The sequence below is a fragment of the Nelumbo nucifera genome, chromosome 5, assembly GCF_055504915.1.
Source record: "Nelumbo nucifera cultivar China Antique chromosome 5, China Antique-T2T, whole genome shotgun sequence".
NCBI lineage: Eukaryota > Viridiplantae > Streptophyta > Magnoliopsida > Proteales > Nelumbonaceae > Nelumbo > Nelumbo nucifera.
The window spans coordinates 29,343,978-29,369,747 of NC_142653.1; the positions used below are offsets into that span (position 1 = coordinate 29,343,978).

A 25,770-nucleotide genomic window follows, 5' to 3' on the forward strand; every position below is an offset into this window, starting at 1 on the left:
AAAAAATTCACTGAAGTGTTGGATCTCTTTCTTCTTTTCTTTTTTATCCAATCGGCGAGACCACGATCACTGAAACTTCGTTTTAGTGTACTATCAGGTGCAGCTGGTATTGGAGATGTAAAGATGGCACCAAGACCACGATCACCGTAACGTCCAAACCCAAGTTCAAGATGGCGAAGTTTCGACATTTTATCAGCTATCAAACGTCCAAACCCAAGTTCTTTTCCACAGATGACTGGACGAATCCAATATAGGTAAGACTTGAGAGAAAGAATGGCACAGAGGAATGTCTTGTGGAAGAGTGGTTTCTATGAGAGTTGGAGAGTACCTGTGACAGTGAAATGGCCGGATGATCGCCGGTGCCGGAGGAAAAACCACGGTTGCCAGTGGTTTCTCTGATTTCTGAAAAACCAAAATATCAGAAAAATAAAGAAAAAAAATAAGAAAATGTATGAAGAGTGATAATATGAGAGTTGGAGAGTACCAGTGACAGTGAAATGGCAGAATGATCGCCGGTGGTCGTTGTAGATGGTTGGTGGTTTCTCTGATTTGAAATGAGAAAATAAAATATCAGGGAATTGAGGTTTTGCTGATTTGAAATGAAAAAACAAAATAGCATTGTGTTTCAATTTCAACAAAATAGTGTTGGAGACTACCTGCTCAAGGTGAACTCACCGAAGCGGTCACCGATGCCGGAAAAGGAGAACTTGGGTAAAGGAAGAAGAACGGGGTCAGGGGACCGGCAGCTCAAGCACGCAGGAATGTTTGACTCGGTTTTGGGCTAGTTTTGGGGATAACTGGACGAGCTAACGGCCGTCCTGGTAGCCCCAAAGGCAGGACAAGCTAATTGCATGCGAAGGGACAGATGACGGACGCTCAGCGTGTGGGGCGTTTGTGGGGCGAGAGCCGGTGCGGCACAGATTTGAACTTGATGCTATTACCTTTTTTTTTCTTTTCGATATAAAAGGTGATGCTATTATGTTTGTAACAATTAATGGTAGGGGTGCAACTCAGGTAGGCTGGACTGGATTTTACTTCAACCCATGCCCAATAACTATCCGATCTGAGCCCAATTCACACTAAATTTTGATATACTAGGGTTGGGGTTGGGCTCAGGCCAGTTAATCAACCCACAAAAATTTTATATACATGTATGTGTATATATATGATTTATTAAAAAGTATGTATGTATACATGTATATATGAAAATATGTTTATATATGCATATATACATATATATAATGAGGTTGAACTCAGGTTGGACTTGGGCTACCCTGAACTTTTAGGGCTAGGTGGGGCTCCCCCTAGTTGCACCCCTAGTTAACGGTCTTAAGGCTAAGAGTAATGCCTTTTTGTAGACTTTGAAAGCGATAGTTCAGACTTCAGATGTTTTATATGCTATATGATGTCCACTCTGCCTTCTAAAACTAGAAAGCAGCAATTTAGATTACATTCTGCACTATTTTGTTTTTACCTTAACGCTGTGTTTGGTTTGAAGGAAAAAATAGGGTAAGGAAAGAAAAGATGGAGAAACCTTTACAAATCATTTATGGGATGCTTTAATCTTTTGGAGATGGTATGGCATGCTAGGGGTGTTAATGGACTGCTTTTAGATTGGACCCATCCAAACCAAAATCAATTTAGACAGATCTGATGGACAAGAACCAGAGGGTTCGGGGGTGGAATGTAGAATGCTTTAATCTTTTGGAGGTGGTATGGCAGGCTAGGGGTGTTAATGGACTGGTTTTAGATTGGACCCATCCAAACCAAAATCAATTTAGACAGATTAGGCGGACCAACAAGACATATTGAATTGGACCAGTCCAGACTTGGTGATCCAAAGTATTTATTAGATTGGATTAGACCTGATTCATCCATAATGAATTTATATTGAATTGGGTTGAATTGAACGATTATCTAGTCCATTGATAGAAAGATAAAAATATAGGTTTAGGTGCCAATGGACCAAGTTCGAATTAGAATTAATTTAAATTAAAACAAATTTGAACAGATAGGATGGTCCATAGATTTAATTGGATTGGACCTGATCCATTTGTAATGAATCGGATTGGACCAAATCCAGTCTCCAATTGACACCCCCGGACACAACTGGTAAAGTGCAACATACCTTGTTATGCTAACCCAAACAAAATGGGTATTAATATGCACTGGTACTCCATGACATTGGTCAATGGATACGGGATATGAGATACGCCCCATATTTTGATCGGGAAAAAAGCCACAAGTAAGGAAAAAAAGAAATGAAGCTATTGGCACCAGCCCAACATTCGGCCAACCTCCCATCGTTCCATACATGGGCTGAACGGCAGAGGATCGGTCGAGATACCTCTGTGGGGCACGAACTCATCTTATAGCAATAGGCTAGAACCTAGAAGGATCTACTATGCCCAATTATATACAATAAGGAGAAGACTATCTGTTAGAAAACTTAAATGTATAAGGCATAAATCCTAGTATCCTACACATGACATTGTTGTTGCTAAGCCACAACAAGTGACTCTCTAATGGATTTATAAGTTAAAAGAAGAGTTCAGTTCAGTAAGACATGAAAGGAAATCATCTCATCTCAATGACTCGAACAATAATTAAAGATATATTGATAAAATAACGAGAGCATCATCAACCAAATTATTGAGGGGGGGCTACCATTCTACCGAGAAGTAAGTAGTAGAAGAAGAAGCTCTAGTTTTCGTACTCCTCACTCTGGTACTGCTTAAGAATCTCGGCACATCCAGCCAGGGGCTGATCTTTGATGAAGCCCATGTTGTTGGCGAAACGCTTGTCCGACAAAACCCCGTTGTTGCGGGTTAGAACCACATTTGCTCGCTCACGGCCTGACTCAATCTTTCCACAGTCTTCTTGAGAGCTTCTCACAAGGACTGCTTCACAGAGTTGATCCCCGTGGTCTTCTGCGACCTGGATATTGTACGTTCCAGTCGCATCCGTTACACCTTCAACGCTGAAGAGCAGATTCAGGTTGTCTCGGTCTCGGCATTCCACCCTAACCCTTGCACCTGTCCATTACAAACTAATTCATTCAATCTTCATTTCAGCTCAACCATTTATCATTTACCACGAACTGGCTTCAATTGCAGTAGTGCAAGTTAATGGGTCATGGGTATCGACGGGCAACCGCAAAGCAAAACACTAATTAGTAAACCCAGAATCCCGCCCTCCCCACCAGGTGTTTGATCAAACCCGAAATTTGATGAAACATTGGAAACCTCTAGGTAACCAAGGTGTTCGACCCAAACTTTTCAAGGCCTAAACCGATCAACTGGATAAATAGTTCAGAAGGGTCTGAAGATGAGGCATAAATCTGGCTAAGTCGTCCCTGATGGGTCGAGATTTAGCTACCAAGACCAGCAATCCAGCATTTGGAATGAATGTAGCAAATCGCTGCCATGACTTTGTTTACATGTGACATCAACAGAAGAATTTGCCTAGGATCTTCCCTAGTTCCCCATCCCGACCAAACCTCACTTTTTCTCTGTGAAGCTTTGGCCAATATGAGCCGAAAGCTTAGAGGGTTAATGGTTGAACTGCCGTCACCCGTCGGAGATCGTGGTCGAAGTCATCGTCACAGTGCAAATAAACACTTGCAGAGTAGCACAGTAAAGACTAACACCATATACCCTAGAAGAGTGGCACAGGATGCACCTCACATAATAAGAAGTTTATGTATATTGATGGATCCCATAGAACCAGTCAACAAGAAGCTTCCTTTTCTAATAAATTCTTTAGATCTGATGATAGACATGGTCTACCTTCGGGTCAGGGGATACATAGCAAGCACCCAAAACTACACAGACAAAGATCTAGAAAAAATTAGGCACTTGATAAACGGTTGTGATCCTTGAGGAGGAAATTGAGACCACGAAAGTAGAGGCAGTGGAGAATTTAGAAGGTGTACGTACCGGGAATGTAAGTGGTGGCTGGGGTCTCAAAACCAGCGCGGCAGGTGTCGCAGTAAACGCGGCCGACGACGTTGAAAGGGTTTTTGGCGGGACGGGCTGCGGTGACGAGCGCCGGAAGAACGCAGAGAGCGAAGAAGACTACCAGCCTGGCCATGGACATCTGTCGTCGATGATAACCAGAGAAAGAGAAAGAGTATTGCTTCTGAGAAAGATTGATGAAGACAATAAAGGATAAAAGAGTGAAGACGAGCGACTGAGAAAGAGAGTGGGAGTACAATATTGTCGGTGGTCACATGGGATGGAATTGGGAATTGGGAATTGGGATTTCAGCACAGACAGGCGAGGAGCATCGTGGGTCGTTAATTGAGGAGGTGGGGTTTCCCTGGAAACAAAGAAAATAACAAAATACAGAAATGCGAATAATATCGAGGAGTGGTGTTCTCCCTTTTTTTTTTTTGTATAGAGAAGTCAATACTCAATAGAGGGATCTGCTCGTCACAAATGGGTGTCTCATACGCACATCCACCGTAGATTGGAAATATCTCTCGTGATTAATGATTAATAAGTACGGAAGATGTTCCCATTCTCAATGCATCGTAGGATGAGGTGTGAGAGGCGTGTAAGGGATCAGGTGTGAGGAGCAGATCCCTTTTGAGTTTGAAAGGAGTATAAATGTAAATTCGTAAAGTATAAAATCTTATGTTTTGTATTATTTTGTATGTATTTATGTTGTGCATCGTCCCGATCGTGTAAAAGCTGTAGGATCGCTTGTTTTCTTCATATTTACAAAAACGTTTACTATATTCATTTACAAAAACATTTATTATAGTCATTGTTATATCCCCCCCCACTGTTTTTTCTTTATTTTAAAATTTAAAGAAAGCAATAAAAATAACATCTTCTCTCTCACAATTAAAATATTTTCATACAAATAAAAATGAATATAAACAAGAAAAAAAATAAATTATTCTTTTAGTTGATAAACATGAAAAAATAGGTCCCGTTTGGTTTTCAAAAATAGAGGTTTGGATTTAGAATCAGTATGAATTATTTTGATTCCAACTGTTTTGTTGAACAGAATTAGAATCTCATTTCCATTCATGTTGAATGTCATTATAACCAGTCCGATTCCAATTCCAATTATAACCAAACGGACTCGCATTTTTTTTCTTACCTTTTGCACTCATCTATAAATTGGAAAGAGAAATTCATGCAATTTATAAACAGATTCTCAAACAGGTCAAAAGGATGAAATATACATTCCCTTTGCTGAAAAATACTCAAAATCAAAAAAAAAGAAAAACGATCTTTTAGGCTTCAGAAACAAAGACGAAAGTTTTGAAAGCCTGCAGTTTGATAATTTTGCTCTCTGAACGCTTGCCTTTGTCTCGTGACAGTGGAAAATGATCGAACGATGTTTAAAATTGCCTTAAATAATGATTAGATGAGTTTAAAGAAAAGACTTGCAGGTTTTAAAATGAAAGCACGAAGCAAAAAATTGGAAAAGACTTCTATCGAAGCTTTTCTAAGCTTCGTTTTATTTTGAGACTTAGGCTGTATTTGGTTGCAATGTAATTTTATTTGCATTAGTACAAGTGTATGGGAGTGCAAATGAAAAAGAATGCAAATTCTCATTTAATTTTATTTTGGGTTTTACTTTATTATGCTTTATGTCTTAATTTACTTCATTTGTACTACAACCATACAACATAAGCTAAATTTTGAAACAAAAATAGGTCAAAATTTACACTTAAATCACTTGCACTGTCATAATTTTGCATCAGTGCAAATTTATTTGCATTGCAATCAAACACAGCCTTAAGCTCAGTTTGGAGGGAGCACAAATATAAATATGTAGAGTGCATAACCTTGTATTTTGTATGTATTTGTACTGTATATATTTGGACTTGTGCTCCTTTCAAACTGAGCCTTATGCTGTGTTTGGTTGTAGTGCAAATTTATTTGCACTAATATAAATGTATGGGAGTGTAAATATAAAAAATGCAAATTCTTGTTTAATTTTGTTTTGAATTTTACTTTATTCTGTTTGATGTTTTAATTGATTTCATTTGTACTACAATTAAACAAAATAAGCTAAAATTTAAAACAAATAATTGGTCAGAATTTACATTCAAATCTTTTGCACTATTATGGTTTTGTATTAATACAAATTTATTGCTTTGCAACCAAACAAGAAGGGAGGACATGTACATATATATATATATATATATATATTGAAATAATACCAGCCAAGCAAGCTAAGAGATGAGGTAGTATTTCATTGGTAACCCAAATACAAGTATAACAGCAAATTAAGATGATCAAATCTGAGTACCAAAGATGATAGAGAAGGGATCAATGATGATGATATGGCAAGTTTGAGAAACTGAATCTTCAACTCCTATGATTTGGCTCAATGTTTAGGGAATCTTGGGTATAGAATGAAGGGAGAAAGAAGAACGAACAAACAGGAAGAGTCGACGATGATTCCCTTGGCCAGACGTCAAGGTCACCATCCCAAAATTTTATTGCACAGTCTGGATCTACAGACTGCAGATAAAAACAATTGTAGGCACATGTGTTGTCCGGACTCTTTTCACAAAAGCACTTGCTGCAGTAGCACGCCTTGTATTTTGCTGGATAAAATATGTATAACTTAAATATAAATTAGAAAGCAACTGTTTATTAAAGATTTTTATTCATTTATTTATTGCGTTGATCCTACAAAACAAATACACTACGTGCATCCATCCATGTGAAAGATGAGCCAACATCCACTACCACATTTTTTCTGTCCGTTTCCCCAGTTGCAGAATTTAGTTCTTCTATTTCTACTTATGTGGGGTCCGACCCAGTCTGGATGCAGACTACCCGACCAAACCAAGCTAGCTTTTGTATGGGTTGGACTTAGTTTCTAAATTGCACCCTAGCCTTGACCTAAAAGACATGCACAGAAGTAGGGGTGTCACTGGACAAGTCCAGTTTTAAGTTGGATTCCATCCAAATCAAGATTAATTTGGATGGATTGGACAGACAAAATATTAAATTAAACTAATTCAAAATGTCAAAATTCTAAAGTGTTCATTGAATTGGATTGGACCTAGTCCATTTGTAATGAATTCTGGATTAAATCGGATCGGACCAAATTTGATTAGTAAGAGAAGCATATATATTTCTTACGCAGGGATAAATACAAACTTTAGCGATGAACAAATACCCACTGAACTATTTATTTATTCTCCATTGGTTTAGAAAAAGAAGCGATCTCAAATACATTATTCAACTAGTAGGATGTGGAACCTCGTTCATCTCGAACCATCCACTTTGTGAATACACGATAGATCGAGTGAAAGATGCAACATATTTTGCTTTATGCATGTCTCCTGGCGTGATGGCAAAGCATGTTTAGGGAGGAAGCTTCGGCGGCAAGAATGAAGATGGATTTGCACACGCATGGAAGAAGGTGGGATTACGGAGTCAATGATCGAAGGTGCCCTACTTCCACTTCCATTGGACAAAATCATTGGTTCTATCACTCATTTCATTTCCTTAGCTAGGGTAGGAGGCACCCTAACTAAGGGTAGGTCTGCCTTAGCAACTAGGGTTGGGAGCTGAAGAAATCAGGGCTCCAAATATCATCTCTTTGTCCAAATTTAATTTAAGGTGATACAAGTTCAACTCAAATAACCTATATTTATATTTATGATTATATCTAAATAAAATATCAAAATAATCCATCTTTTGATTCAGCTGCAACCATATCCATATTTTATTGGGGAGTTGTAAGGAAATGTTGTAACCATGGTGCAGCATATGTAAACTTGGTCAATTGGCTAAAATGTTGGGTCGGTCCAGTCTGTCCAGTCGGGCCTCTAATCTAGCCCAATACGGACCCATTATTACCTTTCAGTGCCCCATGATGATTGAGTAAAGAACCAAACAAAATTAATGTTCAACTCCAAATAAGCAAAAAGGTGTTGTGGTTTGCCCAATATGATGAGTGGTGGGTCTGGGCCGGGACCGGACTACCTACTTGGGCCCCTATTACAAATCAAGGCTACCCGACGAGTAAGATCGAAGTGCGAATGCTTTTTTAGTTTTTATATGTTGCGAATAAACCTCATTGTTAATTGAAAACTCTTCGGATATTAGCAGTTCAAACGCTTGTATATCAAACTCATCATCAGAATATAGAAGAGTAATTAAAAAAAAAAAAAAAAAGGTGAACTGCTTTTCTAGCCAGATTTTTTTTTGGGCCATTCTGATCTCGGTGATAATCTTCATTGGTGTAGCTGGGAGCAAATTTGCAAATCTTACAATGAGGGAGGATTGGACATTAAGCTTTTAGAATCAAATTGTGCTTCAAATTAATCAAAAATGACCCTCTTTGGGCCCAATTTTTTACCTGAAGATACCAAGGCTATCTTCCTTTGGCTCTCTCTTCTTTGAACACAAGCTAGCTCAAGATTTTGGAAGGAGATCATTGAGGTGAGGGACCTAACTATTAATCACAGCAGATGGCTGGTGGGACATGGTGAAATCCACAATTGGTTAGGTCATGGTTTACTTATCTATGAAACTAGCAATGTCGAAGTCTCAAATTTTAGTTTAAATGAGGTCCTTAACATGGATGGGACCTGGTTCTTTTCAGATAACCTAAATGTTGATGTTGACATTAAACTTCTTGCCACCAGCTCAGATGTGAAGCTAAGTAATTCTATAGACAAGTTAGTGTGGGCAGGTAATACTTTGGAAATTTCTTTATCTCTTCTACCTGGAACTTTGTAAGACCTACAGGAGCTACTATTATCTGGTAAGGGCGTTAATGGACCGGTTTTGGATTGGACCCCATCCAGTCCGAAATCAATTTGGACAAATTTGATGGACCAACAAGACATATTGGATTGGACCAATCCGGTCCAAAATATTTCTTAGATTGGATTGGATCTGGTCCATCCGTAACAATTTTATATCAGATTGGATTGGATTAAGCCAATATCTGGTCCATTGGTATAATATAAGAATATATGTGCTAATGGATCAGGTTTGGGTTGAAACCAATCTAAATCAAAATGAATTTGAACATATTAGATGATCCAAACATTAAATTGGACTATTCCAAATTGATCCAAAACATTCATTGAATTGGATTGGACCTGGTCCATTTATAATTGACTCGCATTGGACTAATTCAGATTGGACCAAATCCAGTCCAATTGACACCCCTATTAACTGGGCCAAACACATATGGAATGTGGGTTTACCTTCTAAAGTAGCAGTTTTCATGTGGAGGTTTATGTATAACTCCCTTGCTGTTGATGAAGCCATTAAGCGCAAAGGTGTCTCTTGCCTCTAAATGCCATTGTTGTGGACACTTCGAACAAGAAACCAAGGTTTTTAAAGCTAAATCGGACAACGAACTGGTCAGAGATCTGGTTTCTGGATTGAACAATCTAATCGTTTGAATTGAACAAACGGCCCATTCTGATAAACAATTTTAAAAAATAAAATGGCCAAAACCGTTGGATGGTTCAAATAGTTCAATCGATAGAGTCAGTGATTTGCTGACCAAATCAATGGTTTTGGCGAAATAACGGTTATGGGATAAAACAAAATCAGTCACCTAACAAATTCCCGGTTTTTCCGATCCGACCATCTGATCCAATCAGATTTTGAAAACTATGCAAGAAACTATAGATCACTTATTCTCTAATAGTATCCTAGCTTCTAAATCTTGGAATTTCTTTTGCTGTTATTTTCGAAATTTATATTAATCAATCCCAACATGTTTGAGACAAGATCACTAATTGGTCGAAATTCCTCTGGATTGTTTCCACCTTCATTCTCTGGGAAATATGGGTGGAAAGATGCAGACGACACTTTGATGGAAAGATTTTGGAACATTAATACAGATGGAGCGTGTAGGGGAAATCCGGGCTTGTGAGGTGGAGGAGGGTTTTATTTTGGGTTCCCCTTTTTATTTTTGATTGGTACACCTCCGCTCAAGCAGAAATTAACGCTGTTGTGGAGTGTAATTAATAGTAAGATTATAGTGTCTCTCCTTAATGCAGATAGTGCTCCTTGGAGTATTCATTATGAAGTGATACTACCTTAGCTAATTCAGGAATTGATAGTACATCGAGTTGCAGGTATACTACCTTTGTTAGCCTTCTTCCTACTCAAGCCAACTGCCCAAGGCTTTGTTTCTTATTGAGCGCATAGGTTTTCCCGTCCCAAGGTATGTTTGATTTATTTGTGCGGGTTGGGTGAATCGTGACTTCAGGGAGAGAATTTTGTATCTCGGGCTTGGGGCAAGCCGGGCTATGTCCTCCCCTGTTGTTATTTTTTATTAGTGGTTTGCTTAATAAAAATTTTAGGTGATTGCCCTTCTATCTTAAAGTAAAGTTTGGGGTTAAAAAGTGTTTCCAATGTATGGCTGTAGGTGTGCGTACATGTTTTGTGATTAGTATAAAAGGGCTTCACAAGAGACCAAGCTCAAAGTTGCTATATGTTAATAAAAATTAGGGTCTTTTTGGTTCATAATTGGAATCGGAATCAAAATCCTTCGAAATCAGAATCAAAATAAGCTGTTTGGTTATTTTGAAATTGAAATAATTTGTTTGGTTCATACAGGAATTGGAATCGAAATTGAAATAAGCTGAAATGAAACTTTATTCCCAAAAGAGGAGGAAGGAACTGTCATTCCTCTAAATGGGGGAATGCCATTCTAACAGGAATGTGAATGGGAATCTCTGTGGGGACAAGTATGTTTTAATATATTTGGATCTTGTTTAATAGGACTGTAGATTTTAATTATTTTATTTAAAATGTTTAAATAAAATAGAAAATAAAAACAAAATTATTGATATCATAACAAAATCAGGGGGAGTGCGATCTTTGTGGGGACAAGGATGGGGATTGCCCTATTCCCACCAGTAGGGATGGAGATAGGGTGAGAATAGGGCTTTTCGTGGGTACGGGGATGGAGAGCCACTCCCCATCCCTGCTCCACCCCATTGCCATTCCTAGGTTCAATCTAATCCAATAAATACTTTGAACCATTAAGTCTAGACCGGTCCAATTCGATATGTGTTATTGGTCTGTTTAGTCCAACCAAACTGATTTTGATTTGGACAAGGTCCAACCCAAATCTAGTCCATTGACACCCTAGAACCCTAATTAGATATGCTAAACCAACCCGGGCTTGGGCTATAACCCTTATTACAGGTGCTAAGCCCGACCCATTATCACCCCCTACACGCAATAAATAACCTTAGAGATGGTTTGGAGCATAATTACTTATTTAGGTTTGTGAGTAGGGAACCATAGTGTAGTGCATTTAATCATTTTTAGGCCCCGTTCACTTTTTGGCAAGTTACTTATCCGGGTAAATGAACTTACTAAGGTAAGTGTTTCCTAGGAAAGACTTACTTGAATAAGTACATTTACCCATGTTCTTTCATTTCCCATGTAAATAAAACAATGACCATTTTACCCAAACTTTCTTACAGGGACTAATGCAGGAAATACTGTGTTTATTCCAAGAATGGTTCTCTCACCCATCGATAAATAATGGCCATTTGTGATAAAAAGGCGATAATTTCCCTTTATGATTAGCTTTTGCTATGAACATTAATAAGAATCAAGGGCAAACAATGCAACATGTAATTATTTATTTGCCAAGACTTGTATTCTCCCATAGGCAATTATATGTTGCAATATCCCATGCAACCTCTCTATTAAGATTAAAAATCTTAATTCAAAATAAAGATAGTGAACCTAATGACTTTGCCCAGAATATTGTTTATAATGAGATCTTCTAGGATGTTTTACAACAAGTATTTTAATTAGCCTTAATATAAAATGTGATTTCTTTTTGCATTTATTTGTGTTTAATAATAATCAATACTTTACTAAGATATTTCTTTTATGGTGGTATATTATTTATCAATGTTTAGAATAAGGCCTCTGTTACCTAAGCTTTATTAAATATACAACCATCGATTGGTTATTAGAAGGCGAATGAGAGAATTTGACAAAGAAATTTTTTATGAAGGTACATTGATAAAAAAAAAAATCACTTAAAAAAAATTCAAGTTACATCACAATTGCGAGATTATGGTTTCCACATACCACTTAGTTTGTTATAAATGCTATTGTCAACACTCTTAGATCGAAAAGGGATGATGAAATTGTAAATATAATTTCTCAAGAAAATCTAGACGACCCCTTAGAGTTGATAGATCTATTGATGGAGGAATAGCGTGATATCAATAGATTATGAATTGAATTTGAGCAAAAGCCAAAAGAAGAAGGGCATATTTGGAAGATCATACTAAGTCTGTTTCACCAATTAAAGTAACGTGGTTTTTTCAATGTGAAATGCAATTTTTAATCATGCATATGCATTGACATTACCACCACCATTATCAAAAATAGGCTTAAGATACATTGAAAAACTAACATAATATGAACTCTCTGAGTTAGTGTATGTCTTGATGAATTATGAGGAAGATGTAATGATGATTGCTGCAATAGAACAAGTTTAACATAATCTGAATCTTCCTAATGAGGAAAATGGTCAACATTGATTAACGTTAATTGGTATATAATTATTTTTTTTAATATAACGTTTATTATCATTTTTAATGTTTGACATATAACTAATCTAATTTTAATATTTAAAATGTTTAGGTGGTCTTACATGGAGTTCGTCTTGTTGTGAAAAATGAAAAGAAATGCTTGAAATTTTTCGATTTTCGAGACTGAGAGACTGGCAGTCTCTAGTCTAGTAGTCTAGCACTCTAGCAGAGGCAATATTATATAAAATAGTCGGTTTTTTAAGAATATCGAATTGAAACCAAACCGACCGGTTCGATTAACCAATTTTTTTATTCGATTTCGGTCGGTTCGATTTTTCTGCTCACCCCTAAGGGTGATGATGTAGAAATCAAGTTATTTAATATAGAAATTGATAAATTTTAGCATTTGCTTAGTGAAGGATTTGTATTTTGTATTTCACGGTTAAGGGTTCATTGTGTTGACATTAAATATACTATAAGTAAAAATACTATACAAATGCATTTTACAAATATTACAAAAATTATAACAAACATGAGAAATTGCACCAAAATCCCATATTATAAATATAATTTTGTGTCTTTTGACAAAATTGTTGACTATGCAGACGGGAATATAATTATAGGTATGTAGAAATTGTTTTTATACTAAATGTCATCAGTATGTCTAAACATTAATTTATCGTTCATAATAGATGTCATTTAAGTAATTATAAATGTGGGCTGTACTTCCGAGTGTATTCAAATGCAATAAAAAGAGATATCCTTTTATTGGATTATCAATAATTAATTATAATTGTTATTATCTTTATACATAATACTGATAAATTTAATTTATTTAGTTTTAACATTTTTTGTGTAAATAACCATTTAGGTATCAAGAAACCCCATGTGCTCTTTCATGATGTCTATTGGATACCCAATCAACCTCCCCCACCCTATCTCAATGGCTCCGCACCAAGGTAATATTTTACGGAAGAAGTTACTAAACATGATTATTTTGCATTAAGGTCCTATTAATATTTTTTCTTTTTCTTCTCTTTTTTTCTTTTTTACTTTATTTTCCTCTTTTTAGATTGATATTATGGATTTAAATCAATTAGTAATAATTTTGTTTTGCCTACTATATGTTACAATTATAATGGATTTGATCCTCTATGGCCTGGTGAAATCCTTGATAACGTGAGATTCAAAGAACCTAAACCCATTCACTGCAAATGGGCACTACTTGCGGTGCTAAGTAAGCCATGGACCAATAGCATTCTTTAGGGTAAGAAATATGTTGAATGGTGATGGAATCCACCCAAACCCTCCCGATGTCTGCCATGTGATTGTAAGATTGTCTCAACCACATCTTGACACCATACTTTAACCATAATAGCATGGTTTTCGGAATTGGACCAGACGATTGAACCAGAAAATTGGGAATCAGTCACCTAATCAGTTCTGTTTTCTCCAAAAACTGAATTTTCCCTCAAAACTGTTGATTTTGATCAGCAAATCGCTGAATCGGACGATTAACCATTCGAACAGTTTTGACCGTTTTTTTTTCTGTCAGAAACCATTTGACCTGATAACTGGACCCCTGACCGGTTCTGTCACCGGATTGGTTTTAAAAACCATGCATAATAGTGTAGAAGTGATGGTGACCTATGCTTTGCTTGCTACACTTTCTGCATCTTCTTTATTAGAAAAAACTCTTGCCCAATTGAGTGTGGAGGAAGCAAGAGTTGTTGTTCGCTAAGTAGCCAACTAAAAGGTTGGTCTCCAATTTCCTAGTGGAATTACCTTCGATGGCCATGGCTAATGGCATTTCCTTCAATGAAGAGATTAGAGTTAAAGGTGAAGTTGAAGAAATTAGAGCTTGGAGATGAGAAACCTAGACATGAGTGGGCAGAGACGGGGATTGTCGACAGCTTAGAGTTGAGGGGAAGTTAAGGAGATTGAGCTTTGATACATTGAGGAAGGGCTTGGACCGCATGCCCAATCCCAAAAAGGTTATACAATCTCCACTGAGTTTGAAATTGAAGGAGATTTCTCTGACTCTATTTTGCTTTTTCACACATCTTTTTGGAATTTGGCAACAATCCACCAGAAATTGAAAGGGAAAAGAGTATACAATTTTATGTTTTTATAGCGACTGTTATCATCTTCAATATGATCAATATCTTTGTGAGAGTTATTTGTGTACATATGAAAAAAATCTCTAACATCAATTGCAGGTCGCACTTTTGAAACTCTGTCATGTCATCCAAAATTCAAATTATGTCTTTCGGTGGATGTCATGTGTATGAAATGGAGATTAGTTTTGATTCTTCAAATAAAGCTTTGATGTTTGCCCCAAGGCTTAGATAAGGGCAAGTAGGGACAAATTATATAGTAAAACAACCATTTCTTAGTAGTTACCATGTAAAGGCTTAAACCACTATGATGTAAGCTATATATCTCAATGAGTTTCCTTCTTTCAATTCTATTAAATTGTTAAATGACTTGTTGAAGAAATGAGATATGATTTTTTCTTCTCTAGCACTATATAAATGGGGTTTGTCTTTTCTACTTTTGTTGTTGGAGATTTCTCATTTACTACTCTTTAGATTTTTTGAAATCATTATTTAGATTTTTCATTTATTACTTTTATGGGCCAATCAGGTGTTATTTATCAAAATTCATGGGTGGATTTTAATTGGTCAAAACTCTTTCCGTATCATATCTTTTCCTCGTCATAGATTTTCCCTTTTATAGAAAAAATTCAAGTGTTTATTTCTTAAAATTTATTTGTCCTAATTTAAGTACACTACTAATATTTATGTTATTTCTTACATAATTCATACTTGGATATTTAGGCCCCGTTTGGCATCACTCTCCAAGAATGATTCTATTGATTCTGGTGATTTTCAGGATGAGAATCACGTTTGGTTCAGTTGGTGATTCTCATTCGAAACGGGATGAAAAAATCCCGCCAGAAATGCAGTTCCGTGGAGTGAAAAAAAAGTCACTCCGCAGAAACGCGATTCTGGCACCAGTCCAATTCTCACCATGTTCTTTCAAATTAACGAACACGTGCGTGAGTATCACACGTGAAATCCAAGGTAATTCAGTAATTTCACCAATCTTGTAATACCACCTCATCTTCGCACTTCCTTGGGCATTTCTTCCTTCAACGGCTCTGTATTGCAGAGGTACTGCGGCACCACTCAGAACATTCCAGGTAAGGCAAGCCTGTATTTCATGCATAAAGCGGGTTTTCTCCCTTCTATTCTCTATATTTCTTGCCAATATGTGTTTTCTGATGCTCGGTTTTCTTCATCCCCTTCCTTACAGCTCTGAATCTCACCATCCAGCGTTCTACATCCATCTCCAGCCATTTTCTATAATTTTTATGAGTAAAAAAAAAACAGAACAGGAACAATTGCTACCAGCCAAGATGGGTGTCAAAGTCGGTTCACTGAGTCAATGAACAGGAAAACTGCTACCAGCCATTTTCAAGAACTTTTGAAAAACTATCGGTTTTTGTTATAATGTTTGATCCAATTGGTTAAAAAACCATCATTCTCCCTATATTATCTTTTCTGAAGACTCTCATGTCAAACAACTACTGGTTAATAGAGTGATTATGATAATGAAAAACCTCATTTGGTTAGATGCTTATAACTTGTTCTAAAGCATCTTTGTAATATTTATGATTCATATCCTACATGGGACAATGAACAGATTTACCACCACTCTATACTCCATAACAAGTGGTTGTGTCTATCAAACAATTAGAGAATTGATTCAAGGAAATTTGTTACTTTTGATTTTGTTAATTTCTAAGAAATAAGAATCAAATTATTGTGCCAAATAGTATTAGTGATTTTGAGATGAAATTTCTTAAAATCCCTTCTTTCCTGAAAGAATTCTAAGAATGGCCTTAGTGACATGACCAAACGGGTTGGATTCCCAGTGCATTGCACGGGTCCCAACTAGTTTGGATCTAAACACCAACGTCCATCCTCCACATTTCAACGTTAAAACAGTTGCAATCCTTCCGCAATAAGTCAGAATTTAAAAAGTACACCACAAACACTACACACTGCTATTACAATAAAAGCTACCAGTTACGTCTCCCAACCACCCCCACTCCATTCAATTCAAGGCGCTAGTACTTTTTCTCATTTTTTTGGTTGTTTGGAGGATGATGATTTTTTCCGTGGAATGCATTTCCCTTTCATCATGCACCTCTCCTCTGCTTCCTTCTCCACTTCCTCTTCTACTGCTTCTCCCAATCCAACCTTCGAGCTCCTGCCAAAAAAAAAAAAAAAACATCTGGACTAAGTTCAGCAGCACAACAACACTTCAATTAGGAGTATTCATTTGACCGGTTCAGTTTAGAAATACAACCTAATGATATTTTGATTAGACCCCATTTTCATGATTCGAATTAGATTTAAAAATATTAAAATCAAATTGAAATCGATTTGGTCGATTAAAATGTAAATGTATATTCTATTCATATTAATAATTACTATTAATATTTATACCTAATATATTTTGATTAATGATATTATGGGTTAGGTTTGAATGTATTTTTTTAGGACAAATCAACCGAAATAACTGAACCGAATTTAAACACCCATTAAATACTCCACTAAAAACAAACAAGATCTAATAATAATTTAAACATGTCGACCAAATATGGCAAATTTAACTTTTCATTGGATGGGCCAACATTGGAGCCAGCGTCACCACAACTTCTATCTATTAACTATTGGCCCCACAAAGCATAAAATAGTAAAATAGGCGATCTGGTTAGGTTGAACCTTCGATTGTCTCCTTCTTTTGAATTTGATACAGGAGTAGTCCTGTAGTCTGGACTCTGGACATGACGCGGCCGAGCTTGTTTTAACATTTTGAGTCAACATAACCAGAGCCAGAGGGAGGGAGGAAAGAGACAAACCTCTCTTCGTTGTACGACGCCGATTTCTTCAAGGCCGGTTCCACCGCAGCCCGGTCCTCTGTCATCGACTCCACGATACTCCCACTGAAGTATTCCTTCTCTTCCGATTGCAGGTTGCCGAACCGCGGGTTCTCTGACATGTAATTGATCTCATCCTCTTCCGCCATCTTTGTTGCTGTTCTGCAGAGAACTCCTTTATGAAGGCTACTACTACTACTACTCTTCCTTGCATTTGTGACTGTGGGAGAAGGAACGTTCACGTTTCTTCCCCTCGTTGCCATTGAGCTTCCGCAGGCGATGAGTTGGAACAATACGGAGTTACGAGTCATTATGCGCTCAGGGACCGAGTCCGAGTTGCAATCTTGGAACCGTTGAGAATTGTTGTTGGGTTCGTGTGCTTTCTCTGAAACGGTCGAACAGGTCGAAGGAGGAGAACCGTCGTCTAACGTGATCTCCGTGGAATTGTTCTGGATTTTATGGTGGTTCTTGCGCTCTTCGATTTCGTCAGTCGAGACACCCCTTGAGCATCGAGAGTATGTATTTGTTGTGTTGGAGTTGCTGTCTCCTGCTGCTGCTTCCTCTTCCTCTCGTACGTACTCTACTTCTTCTGGTTCTCTGTGTTGTGGACTAACGAGTAGTTTTCTTTTGGAATAAAAAATGGGTTCTGAGCTGTGTTGCCTGTTGCTTACTTGAAGCTGCTGAAACTTCTCTGTTTCAAAGAAGAGAAAATCATGGATGGTCAGGACATGGGGAGGAAAGGGGAGGATGTGATTGGAGACTAACCTGCACATCCTTCTATAAGCTCGGACCCCTTGAGGATATACTCAGCTCCTTCAGCTGGATAGATTACGTCATTCTCTCCTAAGTCGTTCCACACGTAACCGTTCTTGTAGCTCCTAAATCAGTAACCAGACAAACAAACGTCTAAAAGGAGTTAAAAATCTGAGAGGCTAACCAGATATATAACAAGTGAAGTTCAATGAAAATATGAAAGAAAAACGACCGAAAATTAAAGTTATGAAGAACAAAAAAAACAACGGTAATAATTTTTGAGTAAACAAAAACTATACCTTTTGCAGGACCAAGAGAACAGAGACGGCATGCCTTTACCTCTGAGAACAGTAAGCCGATCTATAACATCTGGTATACGAAGGAAAAGAACAAAGAAATAAAACTGTTACAGAAAATGCCGACAAAAAAAGAAAGGAATAAGAAGAAATTATACAGTTCTACTTCTACCTTTCAGACGAAGCTGCTGATTCGCCAAGTGAGGAACCTCCATGAAATGGGGATGTTCAAGCTGTCCATTTCTGCAAAGATAATACAAGACTTGAACTTTCTTGAAGGTTTTGGTCTTGGGCTGCACATATACCCTTGCTCTGTCTGGGCTCGTCTCCCTACTTCTCCTTGCTCGGCTATCCATCTTCTCGCTTTCTAGTTTCTATTGTTCCTCCTCGATGTGTAAAGGTAAGCTAACCTGCAATACCCCACTTATCTTACATTTACTCAGAGTCAGAGAAGAGAGAGAGAGAGAGAGAGAGTGTGAGGGAGGTACCTCGATAGGCGTAAATCTGGAATGAGAGTGGTTAATTTGTCATGCAATTGCGAAGTTTTGAGAGGGGGGGGGGGGGGGGGCAGAGAGTCCAGGCAAGGCAAGTTCAAGGCAGAATATAAAGAGTGGTCGCTCTCGGAGTCTCGCTGTAGCACTAGCTTAGCTCAGATCCCTAACGAAGGCAGAAAAGCAATAACCAGATCTCTTGGAACTGACCAAAACCTAAGCTTTTTTACCAGCTCTGCATGTCCCAGCGATCAGTGATTCGTCCATGCACCGCCCCTCTACAACTCAAAGACAAGATGATGGTGCTTACCACAAACAGCGGCGCATGTTAGCTCATCTCATCTGACCTAGATTTGTTGAAAAGACTGAAAACAGAGAAAGGCTGCACTTTTAAAAAGGTAAGTCTCGGGCAGTTGGGTTATTACAGAGGTTTACAGGCCACGCCAACGTTCAACAGCCACGGGGATTTGGATTGTGGCGCAATGGACGCTCATTCTATTAAAGCTGCTCAAACTGACTAATGGGCCTGCAGTACGTTGGCTTCTTGGGAGGGGTGGGGGAAGGAGGAAGGTTGTGGTCCAGTTGACTTTCGAATTGGATGAATCCAAAAAGAGGGGGAGAAAAGGAACAAAAACAGGGAAAAATAACTCTAAAACTGTCAATGGGTCAGCTTTACCCGACAGATCTGAACCGATCCAACCAATCATTTGGGTTTTGGTTCTGTGGTTTGTGTCCCAATTAAATATTAATAATTGGGTTGGGAATGATTCTTACTGTTCTGAACCCAAACCAATTATATAATTAATAATATATAAAATTTTGGTTTTATTTTCTTGTAATTTTTGTTATATTTTGTCTAAAATGATAAACTTTATAAACACTTTGACACGAAAATAAAGAAGATGAATGATTTCTCTGTCATGAATTGAATGAAATACAACCTATTTATAATAGAGCTAGGAATACAATAAAGGAAATAAGGTTGGCGACCTAAATTAGAAACCAACCTATATAGGAAACTATACAAAAAGAAAAAAAGTATAATTAGGAGATATATGTACAACTAATTAGAAAAATCTCATCCTAGAATCAAGGAGCTAATAATGGTAAAATACTAATTATGCTAACATCCCCCCTCAAATTCAAGATGGCAATGTATCAGTCATCTGGAGTTTGCCAACTAGAGCACGAAAGCGAAGAGGAGAGTGAGCTTTGGTAAAGATATTTGCAGACTGATCCTACAAAGAGACAAGAATAAGACGAACAGTACCCTCAAGCACATGATGACGAATAAAGTGACAATCAATCTCAATATGCTTAGTGCACTCATGAAAGACATCATTGTGAGCAATCTGTATGGCGCTACGATTGTCACAATAAAGGGGAGTAGCAAATGAATGAGTAATTCCCATGTCATGGAGTAACCATCGTAACCATAACAGCTCAGAGGTAGTGTCAACAAGAGCTCGATATTCAGCGTCAGTACTGGAACGAGAGACAACCGTTTGCTTCTTACTACGCCAAGATATAAGAGAATCTCCAAGAAAGAAGCAATTACCAGTAGTGGAGCGTCTATCAGTAGGATCACCAGCCCAATCAGCATCAGAATATGCGATCAAATGAAGAGAGGAAGAACTGGATTAGTGAAGTTCGTGAAACAAGGTGCCCTTGACATAACGGATGATGCGAAGCACAGCAGCATAATGAGTAGTGCGAGGAGCAGACATGAACTGACTTACAATATGGACAACATAAGCAATATCAGGACGAGTAACAGTAAGGTATACAAGACTGCCAACTAGTTGCCGATATAAAGTGCAATCACTAAGAGGAGTACCATCAGTGGCTGAAAAATGGGCATTAGGCTCAATTCGAGTGTTAACAGTCTTAGTATCAGTGAGTCTTGCACGAGAAACAAGATCAGTGGCATACTTGGCCTGAGATAGATAATATCCAGATTGGTCGGAGGAAACCTCAATGCCTAAAAAATAATTCAGTCGACCAAGATCTTTCATTTCAAACTGTTTGCTAAGAAAAGACTTAAGATTTGAAATGCCCTGCAAATCATCACCAATAATGATCATGTCATCCACATAAAGTAGAAGAAGTACACAACCCTGAGAGGTCTTATGAATGAACAAGGCATGATCATAAGTGTTAGGTTGAAAACCAAACTAACAAACAGTAGAGCTGAATTTGAAGAACCATGCTCGAGGCGCCTGCTTAAGTCCATATAGAGCCTTACGGAGACGACAAACCTTATTAGGGAGATGATCATAACCAGAAGGGGGCTGCATATAAACCTCTTCAGAAAGATCTCCATTGAGAAAAATATTCTTAACATCCATCTGAAATAGCTGCTAGTGCTTAGCAGCAGCAATCGCAATAACACTACGAACATAAGTGAAATGAGCTACTGGGGCAAAAGTCTCCTCATAATCAATGCCATATTCCTGTGTGAACCCTTTAGCTATCAATCTAGCTTTATACCTTTCAACTGAACCATCTACCCGAGTCTTGATTTTGTAGACCCATTTACAACCAATCACAGATTTATCTAGAGGTAGATCAACTAAATCCTAAGTATGAGTGCTTGTAAGAGCTTGAATTTCTTCTGCCATTGCTTTCTGTCATAGAGGGTCAGTACTAGCCTCACGATAGGTACAAGGCTCATATAAAGATACAATGGTAGAATAATAGTGAAAATCATGAAGAAGAATTGAAGGTTTAGCGACCCTACCAGAATGACGTAGTGAAGTATCAGAATGATCCGAATCTAATTCATCAGGAGGAATCAAGGGCTCAGAAGAAGGCAGAACTGGAGGATCCATAGCCAAGGTAGATGCATCAGGAGAGGTTGCAAGTTGTGCAGTACTGTGAGAGCTATCAGATGAAGGATTAGTAGGACCTGTAGGTAAATCATCAGAAAAAAGCGAAATAGTAGGATCAGTAAAGAAATGTGAAGATGTCGTGGTAACTCAAAATGGGGAGAGACGAGATAACATTTTGTGTTCCCAAAAGATAACATGATGAGATATGCGAAGTCGTTGGGAAAGAAGATCCCAACACCGATATCCTTTATGTTCAATACCATATCCGAGAAAACAACATAAACGTGCTTTTGGTTCCAATTTGGTATGTTCATGAGGTTGTAATAGAACAAAACAGGCACAACCAAATACACGAAAAGACTAGTAATCAGGACAATGGCCATACAACCGTTCATAAGGAGAAATGTTACCAATAATAGGAGAAGGAATGCGATTGATGGTATAAACAGCAGTGAGGGCTGCTTCCCCCCAAAAACGTTCAAGACAAGAGGAAGAGATTAAAAGAGCTCGAACAATATCAAGAATATGCCTATGTTTTCGTTCTACACGCCCATTTTGTTGAGAGGTACCGGGACAAGATCTATGAATAATAGTTCCATTTTGTGAAAAAATTTGAGTAAGGATAGAATCTCTATATTTCATGGCATTATTAGTGCGAAAAAATTTGATGGTAGAGGAAAACCGAGTTTTGATCATGGTGGCAAATTGAATATAAATTGCAGGTAATTCAGATTTATTACGCATAAGATAAATCCATGTATATCGATAGAAATCATCAATGAAGATCACAAAATAACGCGAACCACCCATGGTATTATGAGGTGAAGGGCCCCAAATATCAGAATGAATAAGATCAAAAGGTGCTGAGGAAATAGAATCACTTATATTAAAAGGCAAATGATGATGTTTTGAAAGATGACATGAAACACAATCAAAGTGTGTTGTTTTAACAATACCCAAACATCCATTAGAAATTAAAGTTCCTAATCTAGAGGTAGAAATGTGACCAAGGCGAGAATGCCAGACACTAGAGGTGACAGTAGCAGCAAGAGATGGTAATTGAAGAGATGATAGCTCAAACAGTCTCCCAACCTTATGGCATGTCCCAATGATCTTCCTTGTCTGTGGATCCTGCACAGTACAACCACGACTTGAAAAATGTAATTCAAAACCAAGTTCACATAATTGTCCAACAGATATAAGATTTAGAGATAATTTAGGTACCAAAAAAGTATTAGGTAGTGACAAATGACGTGTTGAAATAGTTCCTACACTATTGACAGTTAAGGTTGAACTATCGGCAGTATGAACAATTGGTGCAATAGAAGGATGTGACTTGGAAGTAAACATAGATGAATTGGAGGTCATATGATTGCAACAGGCAGAATCAAAATACCATGATGAGAAAGTACCTGGAGTGACAGATAAGACTGGATTAGAAGGAATACCAGAATCAGGTTGGAGCTGGTGAAGAAGAGCTTAGAGTTCTCTAAGGAAAAATTTTGGAGAAGTGTTATCAGAAGAACCCTCTGTCGCAGCAATTGCAGTAGAATTCAAAGCCTGTGAACCCATGGATGAGGAGTTCTATCAAGACGCCTTTTTGGCTTGCAAGTGGTGACACTCAGAAATAGTATGAACAGTCTTCTTACAGTAATTGCAAAAACTTCTTTTTAAAGATTTAAAGGAATTTGAAAAAGTACTAGACGTAACCGGGGTGACTGGAGTAGCAAGAACAACATCAGTAGATAATAAGGATCGCTCATCTCGAAGTGTTTTTAGACAAGTTTCTTCAGAAAGCAAATATTTGATCACAACTTCAAGAGAAGGCAATGGGCTACGATGAAGTAGAGTACCACTAATAGGTTCATACTCATCCCTGAGAGTCATCAGAAGATGCCAAACACGTTGGCGATCGCGAAGCTTGGAATAAGTAGTAGTTGTAGAGATACTATCCCATTCAGGTTCACACTGTGCTAACTGATCCCAAAGAACTTGTAATTCAGAGACATAACTATGAATGGTCTGTTCAGGTTGCTGCTTCATATAGTGAAGACGCCTATAGAGCTGAAACTGATGCACATCATCAGAAATAGAATAACAAGCTTGTAAGAAATTCCATACCTTTTTAGGAGAGTCATATCTGCGAAATTCCAACTTGATGCTTGCAATACAAGTATTGCGAAACCAGGTCAATATTTGATGATTTTTCCTGTCCCATTTTTCTACTCGTTCAACAAATTTATCTTCTGTTTCATCAACAATTTTAGTAGGTTTGGGAATCTCACCAGTCACATCGCTATAGAAGGCGTCCCTTGAGAAAACTGCACATCTCTTGGGACCATAAATCATGATTTGAACCATCGAAGGTAACAGTGATGGGATGAGAGACATGTTGAGTAGCTTCAGATGAATCCATGAGGAGAAACATAGAACTTCGCAGCAACACAAATCAAGGGAATATCTTAATACTGACTTAAAAAAAGCAAAAAATTGAAAGAAATTTGAACGCAAGTATTGAACTCAAGAGGATCAAATGGGTCTAAGTGGTGATTTAACGTAGAAAAAAAAAATCACCAAGCTTTTGTAGAGAGCTCTGATACCATGATACAAAAATAAAGAAAATGAATGGAGAAAATAATATTTCTCTATCTTGAATTCAATGGGTTACAACCTATTTATAATAGAACTAGGAATACAATAAAGGAAATAAGGTTGGCGACCTAAATTAGAAACCAACCTATATAGGAAACTATACAAAAAGAAAAAAGTACAATTAGGAGATATATGTACAACTAATTAAAAAAGTCTCATCCTAGAATCAAGGAGCTAATAATGGTAAAATACTAATTATGCTAACACACTTAAACAGTATATATATAATTCCAGTAAAATACAATGCAGTCCACCACAGAAATCTGAAATTACAGCTCCCATAGCTCCCTATAAACTGCATCGTACTCGTGGATTTGACAACGATGTAAAGATTCATCCCATGGCTAAGAATTATGAGGTGTGCTAAACAGTCATTCTCCCAAATAATTTTGGTTAAAATCACTTGTTTTATCAACATACAAACAATTTACTATTTTACTTTGCATTTTTTTATTAAGATTATTATATTATAAAAAAATGAAAGTCTGCATTAATTGTTATTATCATATGTAACTATACATGTGAAGTATAATAGGATTACATCCAATTATCCCAATTAATAATTGGTTCATCAATACTTTTGGGTCTTATCTTATAGAACAGATTATTAATCGGTTCAAAACTGGTCCACCTTGTCCCAAATCAGACCCGACCCATAAACAATTGACTTTTTCATCCATTTTGGAGGTTTATACTTTATACATGAAAGTTTTATTTTCCATATGTCCCTAGAAGTTTACTAAGCAATATTATGTGCCAAAACATTGCTTTTTCCTGCTTATGTACATACATTTGAAAAAATCCAAAAAAAAAAAAAATAGTATGCCAAAAAAATGGTTGTACCTTATGTTTATTAGGCGCCTGCTAGACCCATTCATTTATTTGGAAGTTGATTGGCTTTTATCTTTGAAACCATGTCCTGTGCATCCGTAAAAAATTGTAGCTTCTTTTATGTTAAAAAAAGAGTTGAAAATATCATTGTTCTTCCAAGTGTAAAATTATTGATTCTTGTCAATATTTTTGCCCTTCATGAAAATAGCTAGGCCACTCAAATGAAAATAATAATAATAATAATAATAATAATAATACTAACTTGCATTGTCTTATTCTACTTATTAAGCCAAGCAACCTTCCTCTATTATCAGGCATATCGGTTGTCCCATCCAAGAGGCCAAATCAACTTTCACTCGTTTCCTATTTTCTTTCACCATTCTTCTTTATATTGCTCCTTACAAAATAAATAGTTCAGAATAATAAAACATGTAATTCTAAAGAA

The 25,770-nt window shown here is 37.3% G+C and overlaps 2 protein-coding genes across 2 annotated transcripts; both read right to left on the reverse strand.

Annotated features, from left to right (window-relative positions):
• Positions 1-2,438: 2,438 nt before the first annotated feature.
• Positions 2,439-4,354, reverse strand: LOC104600102 (pollen-specific protein C13-like). The gene is made up of 2 exons (XM_010262934.3): positions 3,939-4,354; positions 2,439-3,035 (listed from the first exon to the last, which is right to left on the reverse strand). Exons 1-2 carry the CDS (start codon positions 4,096-4,098, stop codon positions 2,704-2,706), a joined length of 492 nt encoding a protein of 163 aa, XP_010261236.1. The 5' UTR covers positions 4,099-4,354; the 3' UTR covers positions 2,439-2,703.
• Positions 4,355-16,380: 12,026 nt separating this feature from the next.
• On the reverse strand, positions 16,381-19,577 carry LOC104600101 (protein SOSEKI 2-like). Its single transcript, XM_010262932.3, has 6 exons — positions 19,009-19,577; positions 18,693-18,930; positions 18,524-18,593; positions 18,237-18,349; positions 17,454-18,162; positions 16,381-16,798 (listed from the first exon to the last, which is right to left on the reverse strand). Exons 2-6 carry the CDS (start codon positions 18,874-18,876, stop codon positions 16,669-16,671), a joined length of 1,206 nt encoding a protein of 401 aa, XP_010261234.1. The 5' UTR covers positions 18,877-18,930; positions 19,009-19,577; the 3' UTR covers positions 16,381-16,668.
• Positions 19,578-25,770: the final 6,193 nt, after the last annotated feature.

Bases quoted from the DNA above. Each gene is read 5' to 3' on its own strand.
- LOC104600102 (XM_010262934.3), bottom strand. From the start codon at position 4,098: ATGTCCATGGCCAGGCTGGTAGTCTTCTTCGCTCTCTGCGTTCTTCCG. The intron at 3,036-3,938 runs GTACGTACACCT...TGTAATGGACAG, and splicing joins AGCCACCACTTACATTCCCG to GTGCAAGGGTTAGGGTGGAA.
- LOC104600101 (XM_010262932.3), bottom strand. From the start codon at position 18,876: ATGGATAGCCGAGCAAGGAGAAGTAGGGAGACGAGCCCAGACAGAGCA. The intron at 18,594-18,692 runs GTAGAAGTAGAA...TTCGTATACCAG, and splicing joins TCAGCAGCTTCGTCTGAAAG to ATGTTATAGATCGGCTTACT. The intron at 16,799-17,453 runs GTTTGTCTCTTT...TTTTTTTGGCAG, and splicing joins GCGTCGTACAACGAAGAGAG to GAGCTCGAAGGTTGGATTGG.